Source organism: Zootermopsis nevadensis, unplaced genomic scaffold (assembly GCF_977971745.1).
Source record: "Zootermopsis nevadensis isolate Lab colony 2312 unplaced genomic scaffold, Znev_1.0 Znev_ptg000004l, whole genome shotgun sequence".
In the NCBI taxonomy this organism is placed as follows: Eukaryota; Metazoa; Arthropoda; class Insecta; order Blattodea; family Termopsidae; genus Zootermopsis; species Zootermopsis nevadensis.
The window spans coordinates 3,413,670-3,434,192 of NW_028259136.1; the positions used below are offsets into that span (position 1 = coordinate 3,413,670).

The 20,523-nt window shown below is 34.4% G+C and overlaps 1 protein-coding gene across 2 annotated transcripts; it reads right to left on the reverse strand.

Annotated features, from left to right (window-relative positions):
• Positions 1–606: 606 nt before the first annotated feature.
• sax (type I BMP receptor saxophone) lies at positions 607–18,814 on the reverse strand. 2 transcript variants are annotated; one of them, XM_022066175.2, is made up of 9 exons: positions 18,549–18,814; positions 18,090–18,298; positions 17,339–17,561; positions 15,117–15,343; positions 12,848–13,062; positions 11,837–12,059; positions 10,743–10,930; positions 9,593–9,818; positions 607–8,747 (listed from the first exon to the last, which is right to left on the reverse strand). In XM_022066175.2, the coding sequence occupies exons 1-9, from the start codon at positions 18,607–18,609 to the stop codon at positions 8,607–8,609; spliced, it is 1,713 nt and encodes a 570-aa protein (XP_021921867.1). In that variant the 5' UTR covers positions 18,610–18,814; the 3' UTR covers positions 607–8,606. The 2 variants fall into 2 exon arrangements, with proteins under 2 accessions (XP_021921867.1, XP_021921868.1); XM_022066176.2 differs by lacking the exon at positions 18,549–18,814 and adding an exon at positions 18,378–18,524.
• Positions 18,815–20,523: the final 1,709 nt, after the last annotated feature.

A 20,523-nucleotide genomic window follows, 5' to 3' on the forward strand; every position in this document is an offset into this window, starting at 1 on the left:
TGGCCGCGCGGTCTGAAGCATGGGCCTTGTGCCACTTGGTTACTGGGACAATGGGTTTGAATCCCACTCAAGCCATGGATATTTGTCCGCATTTTCTGTGTTGTGCTGTCCTGTGTACAGGTAGAGGCCTTGCAACTGGCCAATCCCTCGTCCAAGGAGTCCTACCGAATGTCTATAGATCAAGCCAACGAAAAGTTGGGACCCGCAGTGCTCAGGCACTTGAAGAACAGGTCGTTCCCATTATCCCAGTTGTCTTACTATTTGTAATCATCACTAAATGAACTAAAACAATAATAGCTACTTCAAAGGTTGAACATTATTTTTCAGTTATTACAAAACTTTATAATTACTAGTGGATTATGCATTCCTTAACTATTTTTCAACACTGCAAAAATGTCTCATTATAAATAACCTGACACTTAAACTGTTACAATCAACATAAAAATATCTGAAGAAATATAGGATACAGTATGGTACGAGTCCTTTAAAGAAGTACATCAGTTACTTACCAGATTCCTTGTTACATACAAACATGCAGTCAAAAAATTCCCTCACTTAGGTTAAGTAGTGGGTTCTGAAAATGTTATTAGATCTTTTCAGTGGCACTTGTAATTCATTCCATTTATTGGTTTTTCCAGTTCCTACTTATTACACATGGGTCTAAACAGTAAAGCAATTAACAGAAGACTTAGCAAAATTTAATCATATTTTAAAAAACAAATAATTATTTATATAAGTCACATATTGCTTACTTTATTCAGTGTTAAAGTATATGTATACATATATTACATTTATGTACAGTATAACAATAATGATTTTGACTTATTGGAATTAAAATGTAAAATCAAATGATACAGTGAAAATATCACGAAAAATACTTCATTTCACATTTCTTTTAAAAACAATCAAGAAGTCTAAAACATTCTAATTTTATTTTACAAACAGTGATTTTATTTCTCCCAAGTCATTAGTGATGTGACATAACTTTGTACACAACATGATACGTAATAATGTTATTGTATTATGGATATTAAATTAAATGCTAATGAATAGTGAATTCTTATAAGATGCGCATTACAATATTATTAAAATATGTATTGATATGGACAACTATCAAAGAAAAATCAGATAAAAACATTAGAAATATCCTGATATGTAATGTCATATTAATAATATAAAGTAAATGTATAAAACTACATTAAAAAAAGTTTAGTCAACCTTTATCGTACAGGAAAAGATTACTTAAACCCAAACCAAACTTTTAACTCCATGGTCTATGGTATGCAGAATGATGGTGCAATGCATGTAGATCTGGAATGCGCATAAGATTCAATGCAAGGACGATAAAGGTCAATCATTTCAATAAACACAAAGTTAAATCCATCTCTACTTGTAAAAACAATGGCCTGTTCACATTTATTAACAAGTATGAAATGTAATACTTAGCTGGAACTAATAAGCACACAAAATATAACAGATTAACTTATACCAGACTTCTGCTAATATTGTTAACCCAGGGTTCTTTAGCTAACTTGGTCTGCATTATAGTGATAATTTTACGACAGGCAAAGATTACAGCTATAAGACTGCAAATACCAATACTACATGTCGAGAATAACAAAAATGGGAAAAGACAAGATTTATCAATCAAACTGAATGGCCTATGACATAAAACTGCTGAAGTACTGTCAGAATGGATACTGGATGGTAGCGATTTGTGCCTTCTTTAATAATGGCAAAACAGAATTTGATCCTATGACATGATTATTCCAATTTCTTAATTTTCATTAAGTATTCTATGCTCTACATATTAATGCATTCTAACAGAACTACAAAATGCATATTACTGAAATATTTTAAATGAAGTTGTGCTGAATAATCAATGTGATAACTTAATTAATTAGGACTGATGTTGAATAACTTCTACAGTTCATACACTGCCACTTAATAACCTAAGAACCAATTAATCCTAAATGGAACTTGAAAGCAACAATCAATATCAAAGTAATCAGTAAACTATAATAATATTTATAGCATATATCAAACAAAACAGAGCTGAATTATTGTCTTCCAAGATAACAGCAACTTACAAAATTGCACATATAGCACTCAAATACATTCTGCAGTTAATATCTGCCCAACTGGAAGATATTTCCATGAGTTAATCAGACAATATAGAAAATACTATCCATATTCAGAAGCAGCAAACATCCATCATTTTCCAGTGTCCCAGTGAAGTACATTATGTGAAATTACTACCAATAGACCATTATGTGATCAATGAACATTATGTGTCTGCTACTTACAAAATAAATATTTCTGGCACAGTTGTAAATTCTTACACTACTCTACAGACCAAGCAAGCCTACTTCCTGGAATCTCCAATGTGAACTAAGCCTAATATTTATGTACAAGATATTTTGAAAATTTATGAGCAAGTTTTCCATTCCCTTTTCAGACAAATGATCTCATGATAAACAGCTCCTTTATTTTTTATCAACATTCCATTTATAACTTACCTCCCTCTATTGCCATGTATATATTACCAATCAATATAGAACAAATTATTACCCAAAGACACACATACAATAAACCATAAATAAAAGAAAACAATATGTCCTTGTGCTACATTTTAGTAGTTATACACAGACATTACCCATTTCTGATATGAAAGCTTCTAATGCATTTCTCAATGACCCAATTTAAAATAATTATGTACAAAATGGGCTATACGCCCATAAAACCAGTATGGAATGTAAATTGAAGAGAAGAATGCAAAGGCATTTATTCCAAATAGTTTTAAGATAACAGATTCAAGCACGTATAAACACACAGTCTCAAAAACTATCATCATTTATGATAATGACTGGACATAATAATGCTGATAGAATTTAACATGTGTAATGTTATGTCACATTTCAATTTCCCCTTGCAATATTCAGTGCGTAGCAATAGAGGCTGACAGGAAATTATACATAAAATACTTCATCCACAAAAGAGTAAATGAGTCCTAAATGATGGGAAACCAAAATCAAAGATGGCTTCCAGCTAGTAGGAAGCTCTGCCAACTAAATGATTGAAAGACTCATGGAATAATGGCAAGTTCTGGCCTAGGAACTCAGACTTGCATTAACATTTGCAAGCAAATCATGCTAAAAGTTTGAAACTTAATAATTCTTATTGTTTCAGTAACAAGCACAAAAACATTTTTACATGATGGTCCTACAGTCAGCTACAAAATACTCAAGAAATTCTATTAGTAGTGATCCAACTGGATCACAGAATACTCTGGATTTCATACAGCCTAGATGATTTTCATTCATTTAAAAGTTTTACTGCCAAAGGAAGTGACTTTATAAAGGAAAAATTTCAGATACATGACTGAATGTAAGAAAGAGTTGATGCAACAAGCTAAACAAGCAGATTTTTGAGCATTATACCTTATTGTACCCTTACCTTCTTCCCTTCATTTAACATGCCTTATACATCAGTATAAAATTCTGCAACAGTAATACAAAATTAAATTTACTTCTATGATGTCACTAATGAGATTTGAGGTTCTCATGGTGGAAAAGATGGCGATGCTGGTCTTCTAGGTTACACTGATACATGGGCTTGTAGGTGGATACCTACGTTTAGGAGGGACATACTGCCTCCATCTTCAGAACTACCCTTCAGCCATATAATGTTACAAACCAGATGACCAACATCGACAATCTTACTTAATATAACTTTAATAACCAATATCCACAAAACAAACAAAATATGACACTAATCATAATTCCTTTCAAAACTGTATGACTGCTTTCTTTAATTTTTTTCAGTAATCATTTACACAAATACAGTATGCATTGTAAATGTTGTACACAAAACAAAAATACCTAGTTTATATGTATAAATTTAAAAGCTATAATTAAAACATGGAAACAGGATCTTAATAAAGAAATAAAGTACCTTCCTTTGTCAAATATTCCATTCTCAGAAGACGCACATATATTACAGAATTATTAAATACAAATGCTACCACTTATCAGTCCTGCTTTACAGTCTTACTGCCAATAGAAAGGGGATAATGAATGCAGAGAAAGCACCCAGTGAAAAGGAAATTATATTTTCCCAAGTAGTGGTCTCACTTCCTTTAATTTTATTACTTTCAAACCAATGTTGTATGAAAAAAAAACCGGTGTAAGAAATACAGTAATACCTGGCAAAACTCATTACTATGTACATTAATGAGAATGTATTAAAGGGCTTGATTGAATGAAGGGTGTGAATCTAAACAATGTCAAAGCTTTGGTTAATTCTCCTGCAAATATTAACATAATTTCATGCAAGTAATGTGTGTTGCTTTTGTATTCCTTGTATATATATAAACTACTATGTAACTGTTAAAGTACTTATGACTCAAATATCTTAGAACTCTTACTGCAGACATAATAATATAATTGTGCAACCATGATTACTTCATATTTCCTGTTCTGAACTGTTACATGAGCATGTTAATGACTAATGCCCATCATATGAGAACAGCTTTTACAACACAAGCGGCTTACTTCTTTTGTCTGGAGTTAGGAATGGCCTTTGAACTTTCTACCCTTAGCATTCCTCAGTAGAATGAAGGAGGTAATTCTTGAGGTGGGAGCAGCCACTTGGCACAATACACATCAGTGTAACAAAGGCTTGCAAGAAGACTGCAGACATTAAATTCAGCTATACTGCATAGTGGCAAGATGGATGCATGCCTTTCAAAGGGAGAGAAAGTAAAGAACACAAACTATGAGCTGCATGACCAGCCACAGCAGCAGCCAAAAGGCATGTCACCTGGCTGTGAGGACTTTGTTGTTAATGGACCAAAGACAGATATGTGCTGAACTTTTATGTGGAGATAGTATTGTATCATCAGTGATTCATGTGATATTAACAGAAAGCTGAAAATGTGTAAAATTTACACATCTGGGTCCCATACAATCTGAGAGACATTCAGATGTGACAACACATGGAAATAAAGTTTTCTAATTTTATAAAAGTGTTGTCATTATATTTTAATGAAACTTATGCAAGACAAAACACAATATAATTGGATGATTCATGTTTGAGTGTTATATAATGCCAATTAAATTCTTTGTGCAACAAAATGAGCCCCCATTTCATGTTTACTTAGTAATACGAGCTCTTCCCTAGTTCTCCATCCAAAGTTATTTTTAAATAATTACATCACTTTACTTAAATTTTATCTGAATTTTTTAAATATGTTCCTCACTATCTCATACAAAAACATTTTAAAATTCAATGGAAACCAAAAAGCTGAGTTTTTATAAGTTATAGAATGTATTAAAAATGTAAGAGGTGAAAAAAAGAAGCTTTAAATTTAGTCACAAAGTGCCCAGTTTAGAATATTTCCCTACAATAAAAGAAGCATTTCAGTTAGCAGAAAAATACTTATAACTGTCCTCCAAGATTCGACATTTCATACAGAATATCCAACTCCAAGATCCTTGACGCATATGTAACACTGAAGTCATCATGATATATAAACAGGGGTCAAAATTCCCTGGACAAAAATAAAATCAATAATTGAAGTATTTTGCTTATAGATTACGCATTCTTGTAAATATGCCAAACAACAGTTTTACTTTGTAATAAAAGAACTGTGCAAACCTATTTGAACAATAAACTATCAATTTGACAGAGCACTAAAATTGCCATCTCCATTTTGAATCAAGCTCGTATAACAATCATCAAACTATTGCTAGGAACATAAGGAGGGATGTGATAAAATAATGCTAAAAACAAACATTTTACATTACCACAATTTTTAAAAATCTATTCATTATCATAAACATTCATAACCGAAGTATTAACAGCATTTCAATTTTTTATGCTCACCTGCACAATCCACGTAACTAATTTTACAGTTATTTAGTTACAGAATCACTGCAGTATCATAAACGCATGTTACCATTTTCTCTGATCATACCAACCTAAATAATAAAATGACACTGCACTTGACTAGAAAGATGGTATACAAATAAACCCAGAACAGTACACTTACTTGTACATCTCCCTAAATACATACCTAAGAAACAAATATGTTGAAATTCTTCTGTCTCATTTGTAAATTAAGATTATTAATCCTTCACCTACAAGTGAACTAAATGAGTTGATGAGGCAGGTTCTGCTAGGCTTGCCACAATCTCTTGTGGCCAGTGCTTCCAAAGCTATTTTCTGTTGAATTTAATTATTCAAAAGTGTGTTAAAACATGTCACAGTGTTGTTGATGATTTAATTTTTAACCTCTGTATACTAAGTCTGCATATTTGTACATAAAAAAATCAATGCAATGCTCAAGTCAGGCCATCAAATGGTCTTGTAAAATGACACTGTAAAAATCTGGGGTTCTTTTTTCATTATGGCATCATAAGAGCTGGTAAATGTGTCTCATTATAAATGCTAATTTATAAGCAATAAGTTTAATTAAAGTATAAGTAATATGGCACTGACATCTGCTTTGGAACTTTATCAAAAATACTGCAAACTTCATAAAATGTCACTTGAAAAAGTTGAACATATTAATGAATCTAAAAATTCCTCATAATGTTCTGAGAAATTGGTGGATGAAATTCTCAAGAATAAAATGGTTTCATAATTACAGAGAGATATACTAGTAACTTGTATATTTCTAAAAACCAATTGTGGCACGTGAACACGGTGGTTTTCATACTGTGTTCCACATAATGCCAGTTTCTAAAAGACTGTTACAAAACTTCACACCCACCAAATTAAAAAGATAAAAAATACAGCACATGTGTTTCTTGTTTTTCAATTGCTAAGTTATTTCAACTGATCTTTCATTTTCCAGATAGCATATGAAACACATTCATGATGCTGTTGTTCAAAACTTACTTTAAAAAAATGAATAAATAATGTAACCTACAATCAATGTTATATGCTACACAGTAAACCTCAGACGCAACACAACAAAAATATTGCATTCCCATTTAACATTCCCATGTAACTAGTTGCATCTTCTCTCTGTTTTCGATGTCAAACTACATTTGCCAAGGCCAACAGTAAATTTTGCAACACAGAAAAAGGATAGAAAGTATTCCAATTTTTTTAAAGTAAAAGTATAAAGGAATCACCTAAGTCTTCATATCACTGAATAATGTTTAACAATGAACATCATGATTTCACTATTCCATTACATTGGAAGTTGAACACCAAGCAGCCTTATGAAAATGCTGTCCTAAACACCACCAGAAGAACAGCCTTAACTTCTTTCTTGAATCAAAAATATAGACCAACTTTAGAAACACCAGATACACGAAATCGCTTAGCAATTTTCAATGGACATCTTAACAACAGAAAAGATAAATACTGCAGACATCTCTTAACCACAATCTATTCTTCCAGTGAAGTGTTCTAATGTTCACTTTCATTAATATTGCATCATAATTTCCTACTACCATAATTTCACTTTCTTATTCCCCACTTCAAGTTCTCTTCTGCCATGGCTTGAAATACATGAAAGACAAGATGACTCCTTTATCCACAATTTCCTATGCACTTGTATTATTCTCAGCTTCCTTGGAAATATATCTTTAAGGTTAGTCTGCAGGACTCATGTTATTGTTCATAATGAACCTTAGTAGAAGGAATAAATGACATGAAAATAAAGTAAAACGATTTTGGACATACATTCTTTGTGTATTATGTACACAGTGTCATTTTGTAGCAGTGAAGAGGGGAGCTTTGATACTCATGGAGCACAAGTCAGTTTTCATAAACCCTGATTCATTGCAGTCATTTTCTACTACTTTGTCCAATGACTCATTAGATACAATTATGGACATTCAGTAACAAAACTGGAAGAAAATATTGCAACTATTCAAAATTCTTGGTAAGTTTTTTAAAATTAGCAATAACATTTACATATGGAAACTTTGTAAAGTGGGAAATGAAAAATTACAAAAACTGAGTGACAGAAATTAAATGACTTATCATTACACTGGGACATAAAACCAAGAAATCAGTACTTTGCAAATGATTCTGCTCCACGGATTTCACTTGACACCATACAGATAAATCAATATTTTGACTATGATAAAACACATAACGTATGTAACAAATAGAAAAAACATCGACACAGTAGCCAACACTACTGAATCTAGATTTCATTTTAAAACACTACTACAAGGCCTTCTGTCACTTGCACTTCAAAAGGTCTCTGAACATTCAGCTGATTGATATGACAGACATCACTTAACACAATGTACAAATAATCCTGAGACCAACCACTGGCTTTCATGGTAGCCAACTATTTGAATCCACAAGCAATAAACAGAAATTTCCATTGTCCAAACATGCACAACTCTTAATGGAAACATCTGCTCCTTTAATGTAAACATTTGATATCCACCAGTCACTTCCCAATGACTAGGCTTGAGGTCTTGCACACATCTCCAACAAAGTTTGTTCTGGTGTGATATTTCAGGCTGACGAGGATTCTTAAGAAGCCAGTTTGGAGGAGTACTGACAAATGTGACCATAATATTTAAGAAATGGTAGCAAAATATCTGGTTATGCAACCAAAAGTTGGGAACTGATCAAATATCAAGATCGAGATGCACATGTATATCGGAAGATGCAAGTTTCACCAGGGTTTTCTTGATACGAAGAGCTGGTAGGCGAACATTGGGATTATGATGCCAACATTCCTTCATAAGCTTTGCCATCCCACTAAGTGTCTAGAATACAAACGATGGAAAGCAAATAAATCATATATATATATATATATATATATATATATACACACACACTTGTAAAACTAAAGTATATACAGAAAAACGCATTACACAATGGTTTCATTAGACAGCGTATGGCTGACTGATTCTCAGGACACTTGGTGACAGTGTTTCTAATGTAGAAATTATACAATACAGAATAAGATGAGAGGATGATGAAGAAAAATTTATAACCTCACAGAACAATAGTATTTGTAATACCATACATACAACTGAAGACACTGTATTTATGTATAGGTATATATGTACAGGCAAATGACAATAAAATTTAATGTCACTTTGAAAACTTTCAAATTCTACAAAGTTAACAACCTTCACATAATAGAAGATTTGAGACTGCTATTATGCTTAAAGCATGTGTTTAAAGAAAAAGAACTTTTTTCTTTGCTTGAACCCTTTCCCAAACATGTTTATTCTGATAAAAAGATGGCAGTTCTGAAAAATGAATGTGGCAAGTGTCTTCTCTAGAAATTTCTAATCAGAGTCAAATGAGATTATGGGGAGGAGGAGAAAAGTAAACACAAATATTTTAAAGCAATAGCCTAAAATTTTCTTGTAGGGACTGATGAAAACCACAATCTTACGATAGTCAGACTCCATACAGGATTCAAACTACATAACTATGAAGCCAAGTCAGATGCATTATTATTCTGCTACCTCATTCAGTCCACATTCATCCCGTGATTCATTCTTCCCTTTTATACACTTACCCATATTAAGAGATCTGTATTACAGGTCTGAAACTTACTGATTTTGCACTGTTCAACCATAGATCAACAAAATCTTACCGCATTGGAAGCCCATCGGTTGGGCAAACTTGGCCTTTGCTGGTCAATGCAAACCACCTTCTTCATGTCCTCAAAACTGGGATCATTTGGCACAAGATCATAAAATGGAGGTTTGTAATCCTCAGCAATTCCATTAGACAAAGTTCTCCGGCAAACTTCCCACAGCACTAGGCCAAATGAATAGATATCTGTACGGCGATAAGACTCAAAACACTCTGTATTGATCCTATAAGTAAAGAACAAAAAAAGTTTTTAAACTGAATTCAAAAAGGCAATATAACCTATTTTCAACATTTTTTCTGCCACGGCAACCTTGCAAATGCAAGGTGTTTCACAGAGACCACAGATTCTGCAAGAGGTTGTATTGGGTTCAACAAACTAGTCTCTTCAACTAAAATTACAAATTATAAAGCTGTTGTTGTCCCAAAGCCAAATTTGTCACTACTGTTTTTAAAGCAGAGGTACAGAACAAACTTGAGATGATTTTCATTTAAATTATCTAGCATTTAAGAGACCAGTGATGTATTTTTAGATATTTTGCTCATATTTATGAAGATGGCATATACTTGATGAGCCTCTACAGGACCTAACAAACTTACGGTAATACAAGTCATTAGGCCAAGATTCCCATAACAGGTTACCATTGCAATTATATAATAGACATAGTCCTATAATCGTTATTCTGTAAGGTTGAAAAACATTTAGCAGTGTTACCATTGCAGTTGTAATAACAGTACACACAAGCTTAACAGATATCACTCATTATGTGTGGATCCACAGTTCAACCCAACCAAAAAATTTCAATTTCAGTAACAAACCTGAAAAGGCACTCACCATCGACAAACCTGTTTGTGCAGTTCAAGGACACATATTTGTCTTAGTATATGCACATGGCAGAGCAGCCAAAAGAATGTAACATTGCATTCCACAACACAAAAAAAAAAATGCAGTCAGCATACAGAGGAAAAAGGGGGATACTGCACATATATGCAACACAATTTTCTAGCCCAAAATCCTTAAACCCTTATGAACAAATAACACAAAGGCAGTGTGCATACTAATGCTGAATAGGAAATCGCCAAACTTACAAAAATAATTACCTTCAATATATTCCAATAACTTTGAGTAATATGAACACCAAACTACTTACGTTTCATCAAGAACCTCAGGGCTCATGTAGCGTTTTGTGCCAACTCTTGGGTTTGCACCAACATCCATTTCACCTGTTGCTTGAACATGTGTCACTGCCAAACCAAAGTCAGCAATCACACATGATCCATTTAGTTTCATCAAAATGTTCTTGCTCTTGATGTCACGATGAGCAATTGCTGGTTTACCCTGTTACAGGAAACAGCCACAGTAGAATACACACTATTATTATTATTATTATTTAGCGTACTGTCTGACGACAGGTCCATATGAACAGGATCCTTCCATCCTTTTCTCTTCTCGGACTGGGACCTGTTCATACACGTTCTTGGCAGATGATCCAGAAGTGGTTTGCCATTGCCTTCTTCTGTGTGTGAATGGAGTAATTGTTGGGATGCCACGGAGAAACCGGGGAAGCCGGAGGAAAACTCCGTGTTGCCTAGACCACGGCCTTGCCCATCACAAGTTATAAATTCGAGCACCGCCGGGAATCGAACCTGAGACCCCAGGATTACAAGGCCAGTGTTCTAACCGCTAGACCACCGTGGCGGTAGAATACACACATTGTATAAAAAATCAAAATGTGTCAGTGATCAATAATTATTTTATATTCTTTAATCTCACATAATAAAGGCTGCAGTAATCACATCCAATTTAGTCCTTATGAAATAATTATAACATGGAAAAAATAATGAGCTTTAATGGGTTGTTACAAGTAAAATACTGATGCTCTTGATGATGGGAAGATTTTTATACATCAGAAAATTCATAAGCTGTAAAAAGCATTCATGATACTGAACACTTTTTTTCATATTATGAATGCTTGCTATAATAATATTAGTATTAGCCTAATGCTTAGACACTTGGAGATATTCCATTCATCTTCTGGTATCACAATATAGTTTTGTAATTAATGTTTCCTGTCGTGGTTTAAAGCACAGCACCCTAGATGATGATCCCTGTTCTTCTTTTTTGCCAAGGATCCACACAGAAAGGTACTCTTGTAAAATAGAATTTACTGAACATACAAAAGTGGCCCACTTAAACATATATTTATGCAAAAATTCTTTACAAAATACACTATTATGAACTTACTTGTGTTCCAAAGATCTCTGTGTGTAGATGAACAAGGCCATTAGCAGCGGACAGGCATATTTTCATAAACTGGTGATGAGTTAAAGTGGTTCTATTAAGGTGATCATACAGTGAACCAAGCGGATGATGATGCGTGATGAGCCACAGTTGTGTGCAGGAGTTGCGTGAAGTCATGTCTGATCCTATGTAGCCCAAAATATTTTCATGACGTAGTAATACAGTGCTATAGGAAAGAAAACAAAATTTAAATATTATCTGCAGTTTAATCAAATGCAGGAAAATGTTTTACTAATTAAGCCTTAGGGTACAGCCCACCTAATCATACCAAAACAGTTTAATTAATTTTTTTACCTCATGTATATAGACCTACACTTCTATCCTGTCAGTACAAGATCATAATTTAAAGCAGGCCAGTGGATTGGTTCATGTAATTTAACTGTGCCATACTAGCCAAAATGGTTATTCACCATAGAATGAAATAAAAGTAATTCACTTTAAATATGGAATAAGAATGGAAATGAAGAAAAACTAGATCTATATTAATTAAATATAATTGCCTAATTGCCAATGACAAGATAATATAGCTGACACCTAACATTCAACTCTTATTTGTTTTCAATACTAGTGGCTAAAAGATTTAGTTACCAGAAATCTGAATCCCAATATCTATTGTTTTTACAGTTAGTGAAAAATCTTGGTCATTTCCAATTTGCTTTTATTCTTAAGACTCCAGCTAAACATATTACAACTTTTAAATCTATTATCATGAATCTGTGATTATAATTTTTAATTGTAAAAAAAAGAGAAGTAAAATTAAGTTGCGTGGATTTTATACCAGAGCCTTACTACCACTACTCCACATCAGTGTATGATAAAAAGACAATAAATCAATTTTTGCATCACTACATATTACTGAAGACAACAACACAACTTCTAGCAATTCAAAATCTATTCAACAGCCAATTTTATTATTGTTTGAAAAATAATTATCTTTACTGGGAAGTTCATAACCTGTATATCTCTGTTTCTCTACTCCATGAAGCTTCATCTCGTGAAAAAAATATTTTTACAGCAACATTTTCTCCGTGCCATACTCCTCGCCAAACTTCTCCATATCGGCCCTTGCCAATGCACTCTGACAGTGAGATCTGCTTTGCAAGTGTGCGCTGAATAAGTAGTGGCAAACCTGATCCAGAACCCGATGTCAAAGAGTGTTCAAGATATTCCTGAAACAAATAATGAATGCTTCCCATTACCTTGCACATGCCAAACTGTAAATGGTATTTATACCGGAGAAACATAGAAAAGAAACACCGTAATCATGTGTATTGAAGAAAATAACCTACAACACAGACCGCCATTCTTTTTGATGAATTACAAGTTCTAAACACTCTGACACATGAAGATTTCCGTCTTCTGGGTTGTTGCGCTGTGTAGTCTGGTCGATGTTAACCAACGTTGATCGCCCTGATGACAGAGGCAGTATGACCTCTGAAACGTTGGTTAACATCAACCAGACTACACAGCACAACCCAGAAGACGGAAATCTTTATACTCACCGCTGTGAGAACCGCGAGTCTTACTTTCTGACACATGCATATGTGGTTTTCTCATAGTAAAACACTGGATTCTCATTCAGAGGGTTCTAAGTTCATTCCCTAGTCTAATGTGTGTAATTTATTCTACTCAGATTCTGGACCTTCACTTCCATCAAAGATAAAACTTTGGGAATGTGAAGAATGTGAGACCCCCATCATGGTTTGGAATTCACATAAAACTGCAGGCCCCCCTTGCCAACCATCATTCTCTTGAGCAGCCTATCATTGGAAGTAATAAAAAATAATTACAATTATTATCACAGCAATTGTTGAAAATGACCATTTTTTGTGATTCACACATTTATTCTCTTTTGTATGTTTGTTGAAACTCAGCAGAGATGCTTTAGTAATTTTTTAAATGCATGTCTCAATAATATGTTTCACATCTTCTTAAATGCGAAGATAATTTCTGTACAAAGCATCTTTAATGAATGTTTTCCGCAGACTCTTCACCCAACACTAAAGATTCGATGGAACTCTTCTAATCATTTACACTGCCTGTATCACAGAAATATTTTATTGAAAATACTGTAGACTTATCTGATACAGTAAATTCATGCACAAAAACAGTCTGGCAGGCCAAGTAAAAATGTGGAATTAGGTAATGTGTAATGATAAGCATGGCATGTACTTTTGAAAAACATCCTGACGCCTCAGTTTTTTGTCAATACACAAATGTTGCAAGCTACAAACATCTTGGATTTATTATGTGTGCAGGCTTATTATTATTATTATTCAGTGTTCTGTCTTACGACAGGTCCATTGCTCTGCCCAAAAAGAGCTCTCCAGTTTTCCCTATTCTCAGCTTCTCGTTTTAATTCCTGAAACTTCATCTTCTTTCCTTGTTTAAGGTCGTCAGTTAGCTGTATCCTTCTTCTTCCCAGTCATCGCTTTCCTTCAACCTGGCCTTCGATGATATCACTCAGTAACCCATTCCTTCTCATAATATGTCCCAGCCAGTTAGCTTTCCTTCGTGTAATCGCCTGAAGAATGTGTCTTTGCTCGTTGACTCTCCTCAATACTTCTTTGTTGTTCACTCGATCCGTCCACCTGATCTTCTCTATTCTTCTCCAACACCGCATTTCAGAACTCTCCAGGTATTTCTGTTCCTTCTTCCTGAGTGTCCAATCTCTGCTCCATACAGCGCGACACTCCATACGTAACACTTCATTAGTTTCTTCTTCATCTCCAAGCCCAACTTGCTAGTGAGAAGTATCCTCTTCTTGACGAAAGCTGCCTTGGCCATGGCTATCCTTGCTTTTACTTCCTTGGTGCATAGAGCGTCCGTCGTGATTATGCTTCCCAAGTACTTGAAATGCTCCACATTCTCCAGCTGTTGGTTTCCAACTACACAATAATAAAATGCAACACATATATTGTTCTTTTAACCAACTTAAATTATTTATAATTACCTCTAATGAGTTAATGAGTTGTATGACTTTTCAATCACTCCATATGACAGTACATAAATGACATTATTGTACGCGACTGTAATCTTGAGACTTCCAAGGAATGCAGGAAGTCCGAAGCATTAAAGGCTAATGCTATCTTTCATCCTTCCTCCTTCGCCCCACTTTCTCACCCCACAAGTCTCAAGATTACAGTCTTACACTGTACCTCAAATTATATTCAATATCATCACTGTTTCTTTAGTATCTGACTGAAAATAAACATTCAAATACCCTGAGTGTACTGTCTCCTGCTGCAGTTACTCTGAGAAGGTCATCAGACGCATAATAAGTCTCTGGATCTGCCATGTTCCGTGCAGACATCAGCCTCTTTCTGTGCGTATGTCGCATCAAAAGCAACACCAGTGCACCCAATAAACCCAGAGCTAACACTGGACCAAGTATTGCAAGTGTGAGTTTCATAATGTAACTTGTACTGTCTAGGTAAGGTGGCACCTGACCTGTAACATCAATAAAAAACAAAATAAAATAGTGAAAAATTGACAGTGGAACCACGGTTCCGGAGAATCTGACGTAAATACGTCTCTGTATTTAAATTATATTTAAGCAATAAATACAATGAAAGGAAGGTAGCTGAATGTAATGTAATGTAAGGAAATGTAATGTCAAAATTATCTAGTCTACGACGCACTTCTTCTACAAGCGATTCACAGCTCAGCTCTTTCCGCAATAACGAAAGCGGATTGTTGACGGCAGTAATGTAACACAACAATGCAACAACAGGTAACCATTGTTGTCGATTTGTTGACACGGATCTTACACATTTTCGTTCCACTTTTTTGCCGAATGACCCTTCGGTATAGACGTATTTACGTCAAAACATGCGAGAGCATGTGCTTTTCAGTATTTTCTACCAAAAATAGACTTTACTCTGTCTTCATGCACAAAAGTTCCTCTTTCAACACAAACAAGCTTTAAAATTAACATCACATGTTTCAGTGTTACAAATGCTAAACAGAAATGTATTTACAAATCACCACACATCAAGTTATAATGTTTTATTAGTTAAGACCATAATATTACAGTGAAACCTCTATCCATCGTTCCCCGAACTATCGTTTTCCCGGATGCATCGTCCGTTTTGTTCGGCCCCGGACACATCCCATATAAAATAATGTTACATTTTCCCGCTTCTATCATTCCTCGAACTATCGTTTTATCGCATCGATCATTCAAAAATCTTAGTCCCGGCCCACAAATTTCCTGCAATGATCATTTCTGAGAAATTATAACGAAATATACGCCATGTTTTTAGAATTTAAAATGCTGGGTTTAGAGATAAATTAATACCGAAAGACGCACAATGTTTTTGGAATATGCAGTAGCGGTAACCTGTTATGTCGCCCAACCAGCACAGATCCTTTTGGAATGAGGGGTCAGCGGTTCAGGGGTGATAGTTGGAGTGAATGGCGGTGCTCATTGTCAGAAATTTTATGAGTTTAATTAGGGTGCACTCATATTTCGTTCCAGCGATGCCAGATGGCATGTGCAGTGTGAATTTCTTCACAAATGCTTTTATTATAAGTACAAAGGAAAGGCAGGCAACACTTTTCATTCTTCTGGTTCATCTCGTTTCCAGTGGTTCAGTGTCTTCTACAGCTACGTTTTGTTGAGATCGGCAGTAATAGTATTTCCATTCTTCCTGTTATTGCGAGCCCGAAGCTGTGCCGAGTTTTGCCGAAGCGCATTGGCAAAAGTGAAGTCGTTCTTTTTATGCGCATAATATTAGTGAACGTGACGAGGAACACATTTTGAACGTGGAAAGGGCTCTGTTTGCCCTAAAACGTAAGTTTCGACAAACCAGTTGTCCATTAAAGGCTTTTTTGGTAAAAAGAAGTAACTTTGAAAGAGAATAATTCAGTTTTTTTTAAATTTTTAATGCTTTCCCGCAACTATTGTTTTCCCGTATTCATCGTTTTTATTTCCCACCCCCGCCAAAAATGATGCATCAAGGTTTCACTGTAATGCACATGAGTGCGACATTGTTTTTACCGGCAGAAAGGTAAACAGTAGCCTCCAATGGCTTGCCCATTCATTCTTTCAAGAAAGTTTGATAATCTCCCCCATGCATCTCCAGTAAGGAAGTGACAACATGGTTAGATTAAGATAAGTTGCCAGATTTTACTCACATTGGATCTTATAATGGTTTTACTGTGCATTTACAAAACTATCAAGCTCACAATAGTGACATGTTAATGCATCAATTTCTGCACTGGTCTCTCAATTATATTGATTCCAACAGAGTATGTGCAATGTAATGACTAGCAGAAGAGTATGGCTTAACAGAAAAGAATGAGACTTCTTCCAGAGGCAGACTCTCCACTTACATTTCACATATTTTAGATTACATTAGATCTGTTGGCCACACTGCAAGTAAAGTCCAATACTACAAATTACAGTTGTAGAACAGAAGCATTTAATTTTATAAAACATACCCTTGTATACAATCGGTGGTAGATCAGGAAAGCTACCATTGTTGCAGAAATCTCCAGTACAGCAATCTATTGCATATTGTCCATCTGCATGACGCTTTGTATGCCCTGAACGAGAGCTATACGATTGTACGCTGCAGTAAAGAGGTATCTGCTCTGCATTGGTGATGCAGCCTCGAGACAAACGCTCCACACCATTTGAATCTCGCACACGGGACTTCCAACACTAAAATAAAGGTTAAAGATAAATAAGGTATAACACACCATTCAATAAAATCTGTAAAGACCTCTGTAATTCAAATTCAAACAAATTGATTACAAATTTATTATAAGTTAATGGGGCTTACTTGATGAACTGATAGTTATTCACCTAACCCAGAAATCCTGTTGTTATGGAACATGAAAGCTTGTATGTATTATCATACTATCAGTAAGCAAATTATTATTGCTGTTATTATTATTTAGGCAATAAAATACAATAGAACCACTTAATGGTAATACAGTCTGATATGAACTAAACCAAAATTACCTAACATTTGTTTAATCATCTAACATAATTTTCAAGCACGTTCATTGATGTGATAACCTGTTTTACACTATCGGACATTCACTCCATACCAAGATAATATGTATGGAATTAAATTGAACATACAAAATTTCAGTCACAACACGAGACAAATCAATCCCACCAAATGAGCAAAATATGTAAACTGCATGCAATCACATACTACAATTACATGTAAGTATGACATACTTCCAGTGCTGATGTGCATGGAGCTGTTGTTGTACAATCTGGTGCTTCGCAGGAATGGCATTTGTACTTTTTAGTAGAAGAGAGAATAAGGTTTGTTTGAGCATTTAGTAGTCTTAAATGTTCTTGATCTGTTTCACTCCCTGGAGGCTCAGGAGGTTCTGGTGGATCTAGAGGATCATCACTCTCTTGCAGCATCCCCCTTAAATCACCTATATGTTTAAAACACACTATTAACAAATTAAAACACAATACATCATTGCATGGTTTAACTAACATAGGTCACGGTACCTAGGTCCTAAGAAGAAATTACGTAGCTCATTGCCCTTGGAATCAAATATAAAAGATGAGGTTTAGAATGAACCACTTTACACATAATCGATTATACACGTTAATATTGAGAAAATCAGCAGATACTTAAGTAATTATATCAAAAAGAAACAGGCCCAAAGTCACAAATACCTGTACACAACGTAAAAGTAAAAATAAAAAGTAAATAAGTCACATATCCTGAAGTAGCCATGTTGAATCTGCCATAACAATAAACAAACCAAACATTTTAGAGGCTAATTAACCATACGCAATTGAATCTTTCATACAACGTAAATAATCGCACTGTGTGATCAGTTTTATAGAAATGGAATTCGGAAATTTGCTTCATTATTAAGGAAAACAGTTTGCCTATTTAATATCTTTCCAATCCCGAATTCCTGTCTCATACTCTTTGAATTTCGAAATAGGATGCTTAATTCTAAGTCAGAGAGCATTGGGATTAATGGGATAACTATGTAATTAGGTAATTTGACAGGGCTATGCATGTTATTTACTCAAATTTAGCATTTTTGTATGTATTAATTGAAACAAATAGATGTTATTTCCACAGGAAAGCAATGTCAACCCAGTATTGTAATGATCCGAAACAAACATAGACGGGACATCAAACCATTACAGAAAGACAAAGTCTCTGTGACTCTCAAGAAAAGGTTCCATGCACGAGTGAGCGTTGAATATAGTGACTAGCGGCATCCTTCGTGATTAGTACGTACCATCTCCAAATAATTCTAAGCCAATTGGGATAGATGTCAGAACGAATGTTCTGATATCACATTAATAGCTGCATATCCCTACAGCTTCCAAAAGCATTTTACCAACATACAGATAAATAACCTATTGCTTTAAGTTGGCGGAGTGTATGACGTATATTTGCGGTACCGGTATGTGGAAACTTGACTGTTGTTGCTGGATCACATAATTAATAATGGATTGCAGTATCCAAGAAATAGCGTTCTATGTAATCTTCAAGTGCAAGTAATGAACTCAAATTTGGGTTCTAGGCTAGTTGCTACATAAAGTTTAGAGGTTGAATGCAACTGTTGGAAACATTCTTCCTTCAAGTTTACTGCCCAAAACATCTATAAACGTTACTACATTTAAAGTGATTGTTGAGAAAATTTAACCTGATTTATAGGAAAGCAGTTGGTTTTGAATTGTTGCAGTTTTTACCATTTTTTCCTTAATATTATGCACAGTAAGTAATTCTTTTATGCTTGGAGGAGTAATGTTACACAATAGAAAGTTCACAGTAATATTTTAAAAATATGTAATGATCTAAATGTTTATTTCACTAGTTTTGTTGAAAATTATGTTTAAATTGATTTGATTATAAATGTAAGTAAGGGAAGCATGTGAATTTAACTGATATTTTTGAGAAAAAAAATTGATAATACCCATATCTAAGCATTGTTATGAAAGGAGACTGAGTAAATGGAAATGGAGAAAATATATTGTATGTTTTTATAGTACTCTTGGAATCATTAAGTGAAGGAAGGCATGTAGCATGGAGAATTTTGAGGAAGTTTGGTAAGCAAACCTTATTGCAGCAGCATGGCAGACTAATACTAGATGAGAGAATAATGCTGGCTGATTGTGTGATTTTTAGAGTAATATATTAGTTACAAGGATAATTTTAACTACTACTTTGTGAAACAGGTTATATTATATTGTTTTGAGATTCATAGAATGGAACCAAACCACAGGCTTTTGCTACAGTATACTGAATATCTGTTCTAACACCTCTGAGTAACATTAAAGTTCAGAAATGGGTGTACTGAAAATTGATAAGATTTTGACTCAATTTATTCACCTAGCTGCTTTCCAATTCCCTGGATCCTGAAGGCTCTTCATAATAGTGTAAGTTATCCACAGTTTTGTATCCCAAGGCACATCAGTTTACCTAGTTTCAAAAGATTTGTCTCATGGTCATCTTATGATAACCTAAAATATCAGTTTCCATAACAGCTATTTGTGAAGTATAAGCCATGTACACACTCAGAAGAATAATTTTCTGAACTTATTCAGCTCTCAGTTTCATTATAAAAGTTAATTTTTGTTACACTACATGTATTATATCCTATTTTACTTGTATAAGAGTATGTGC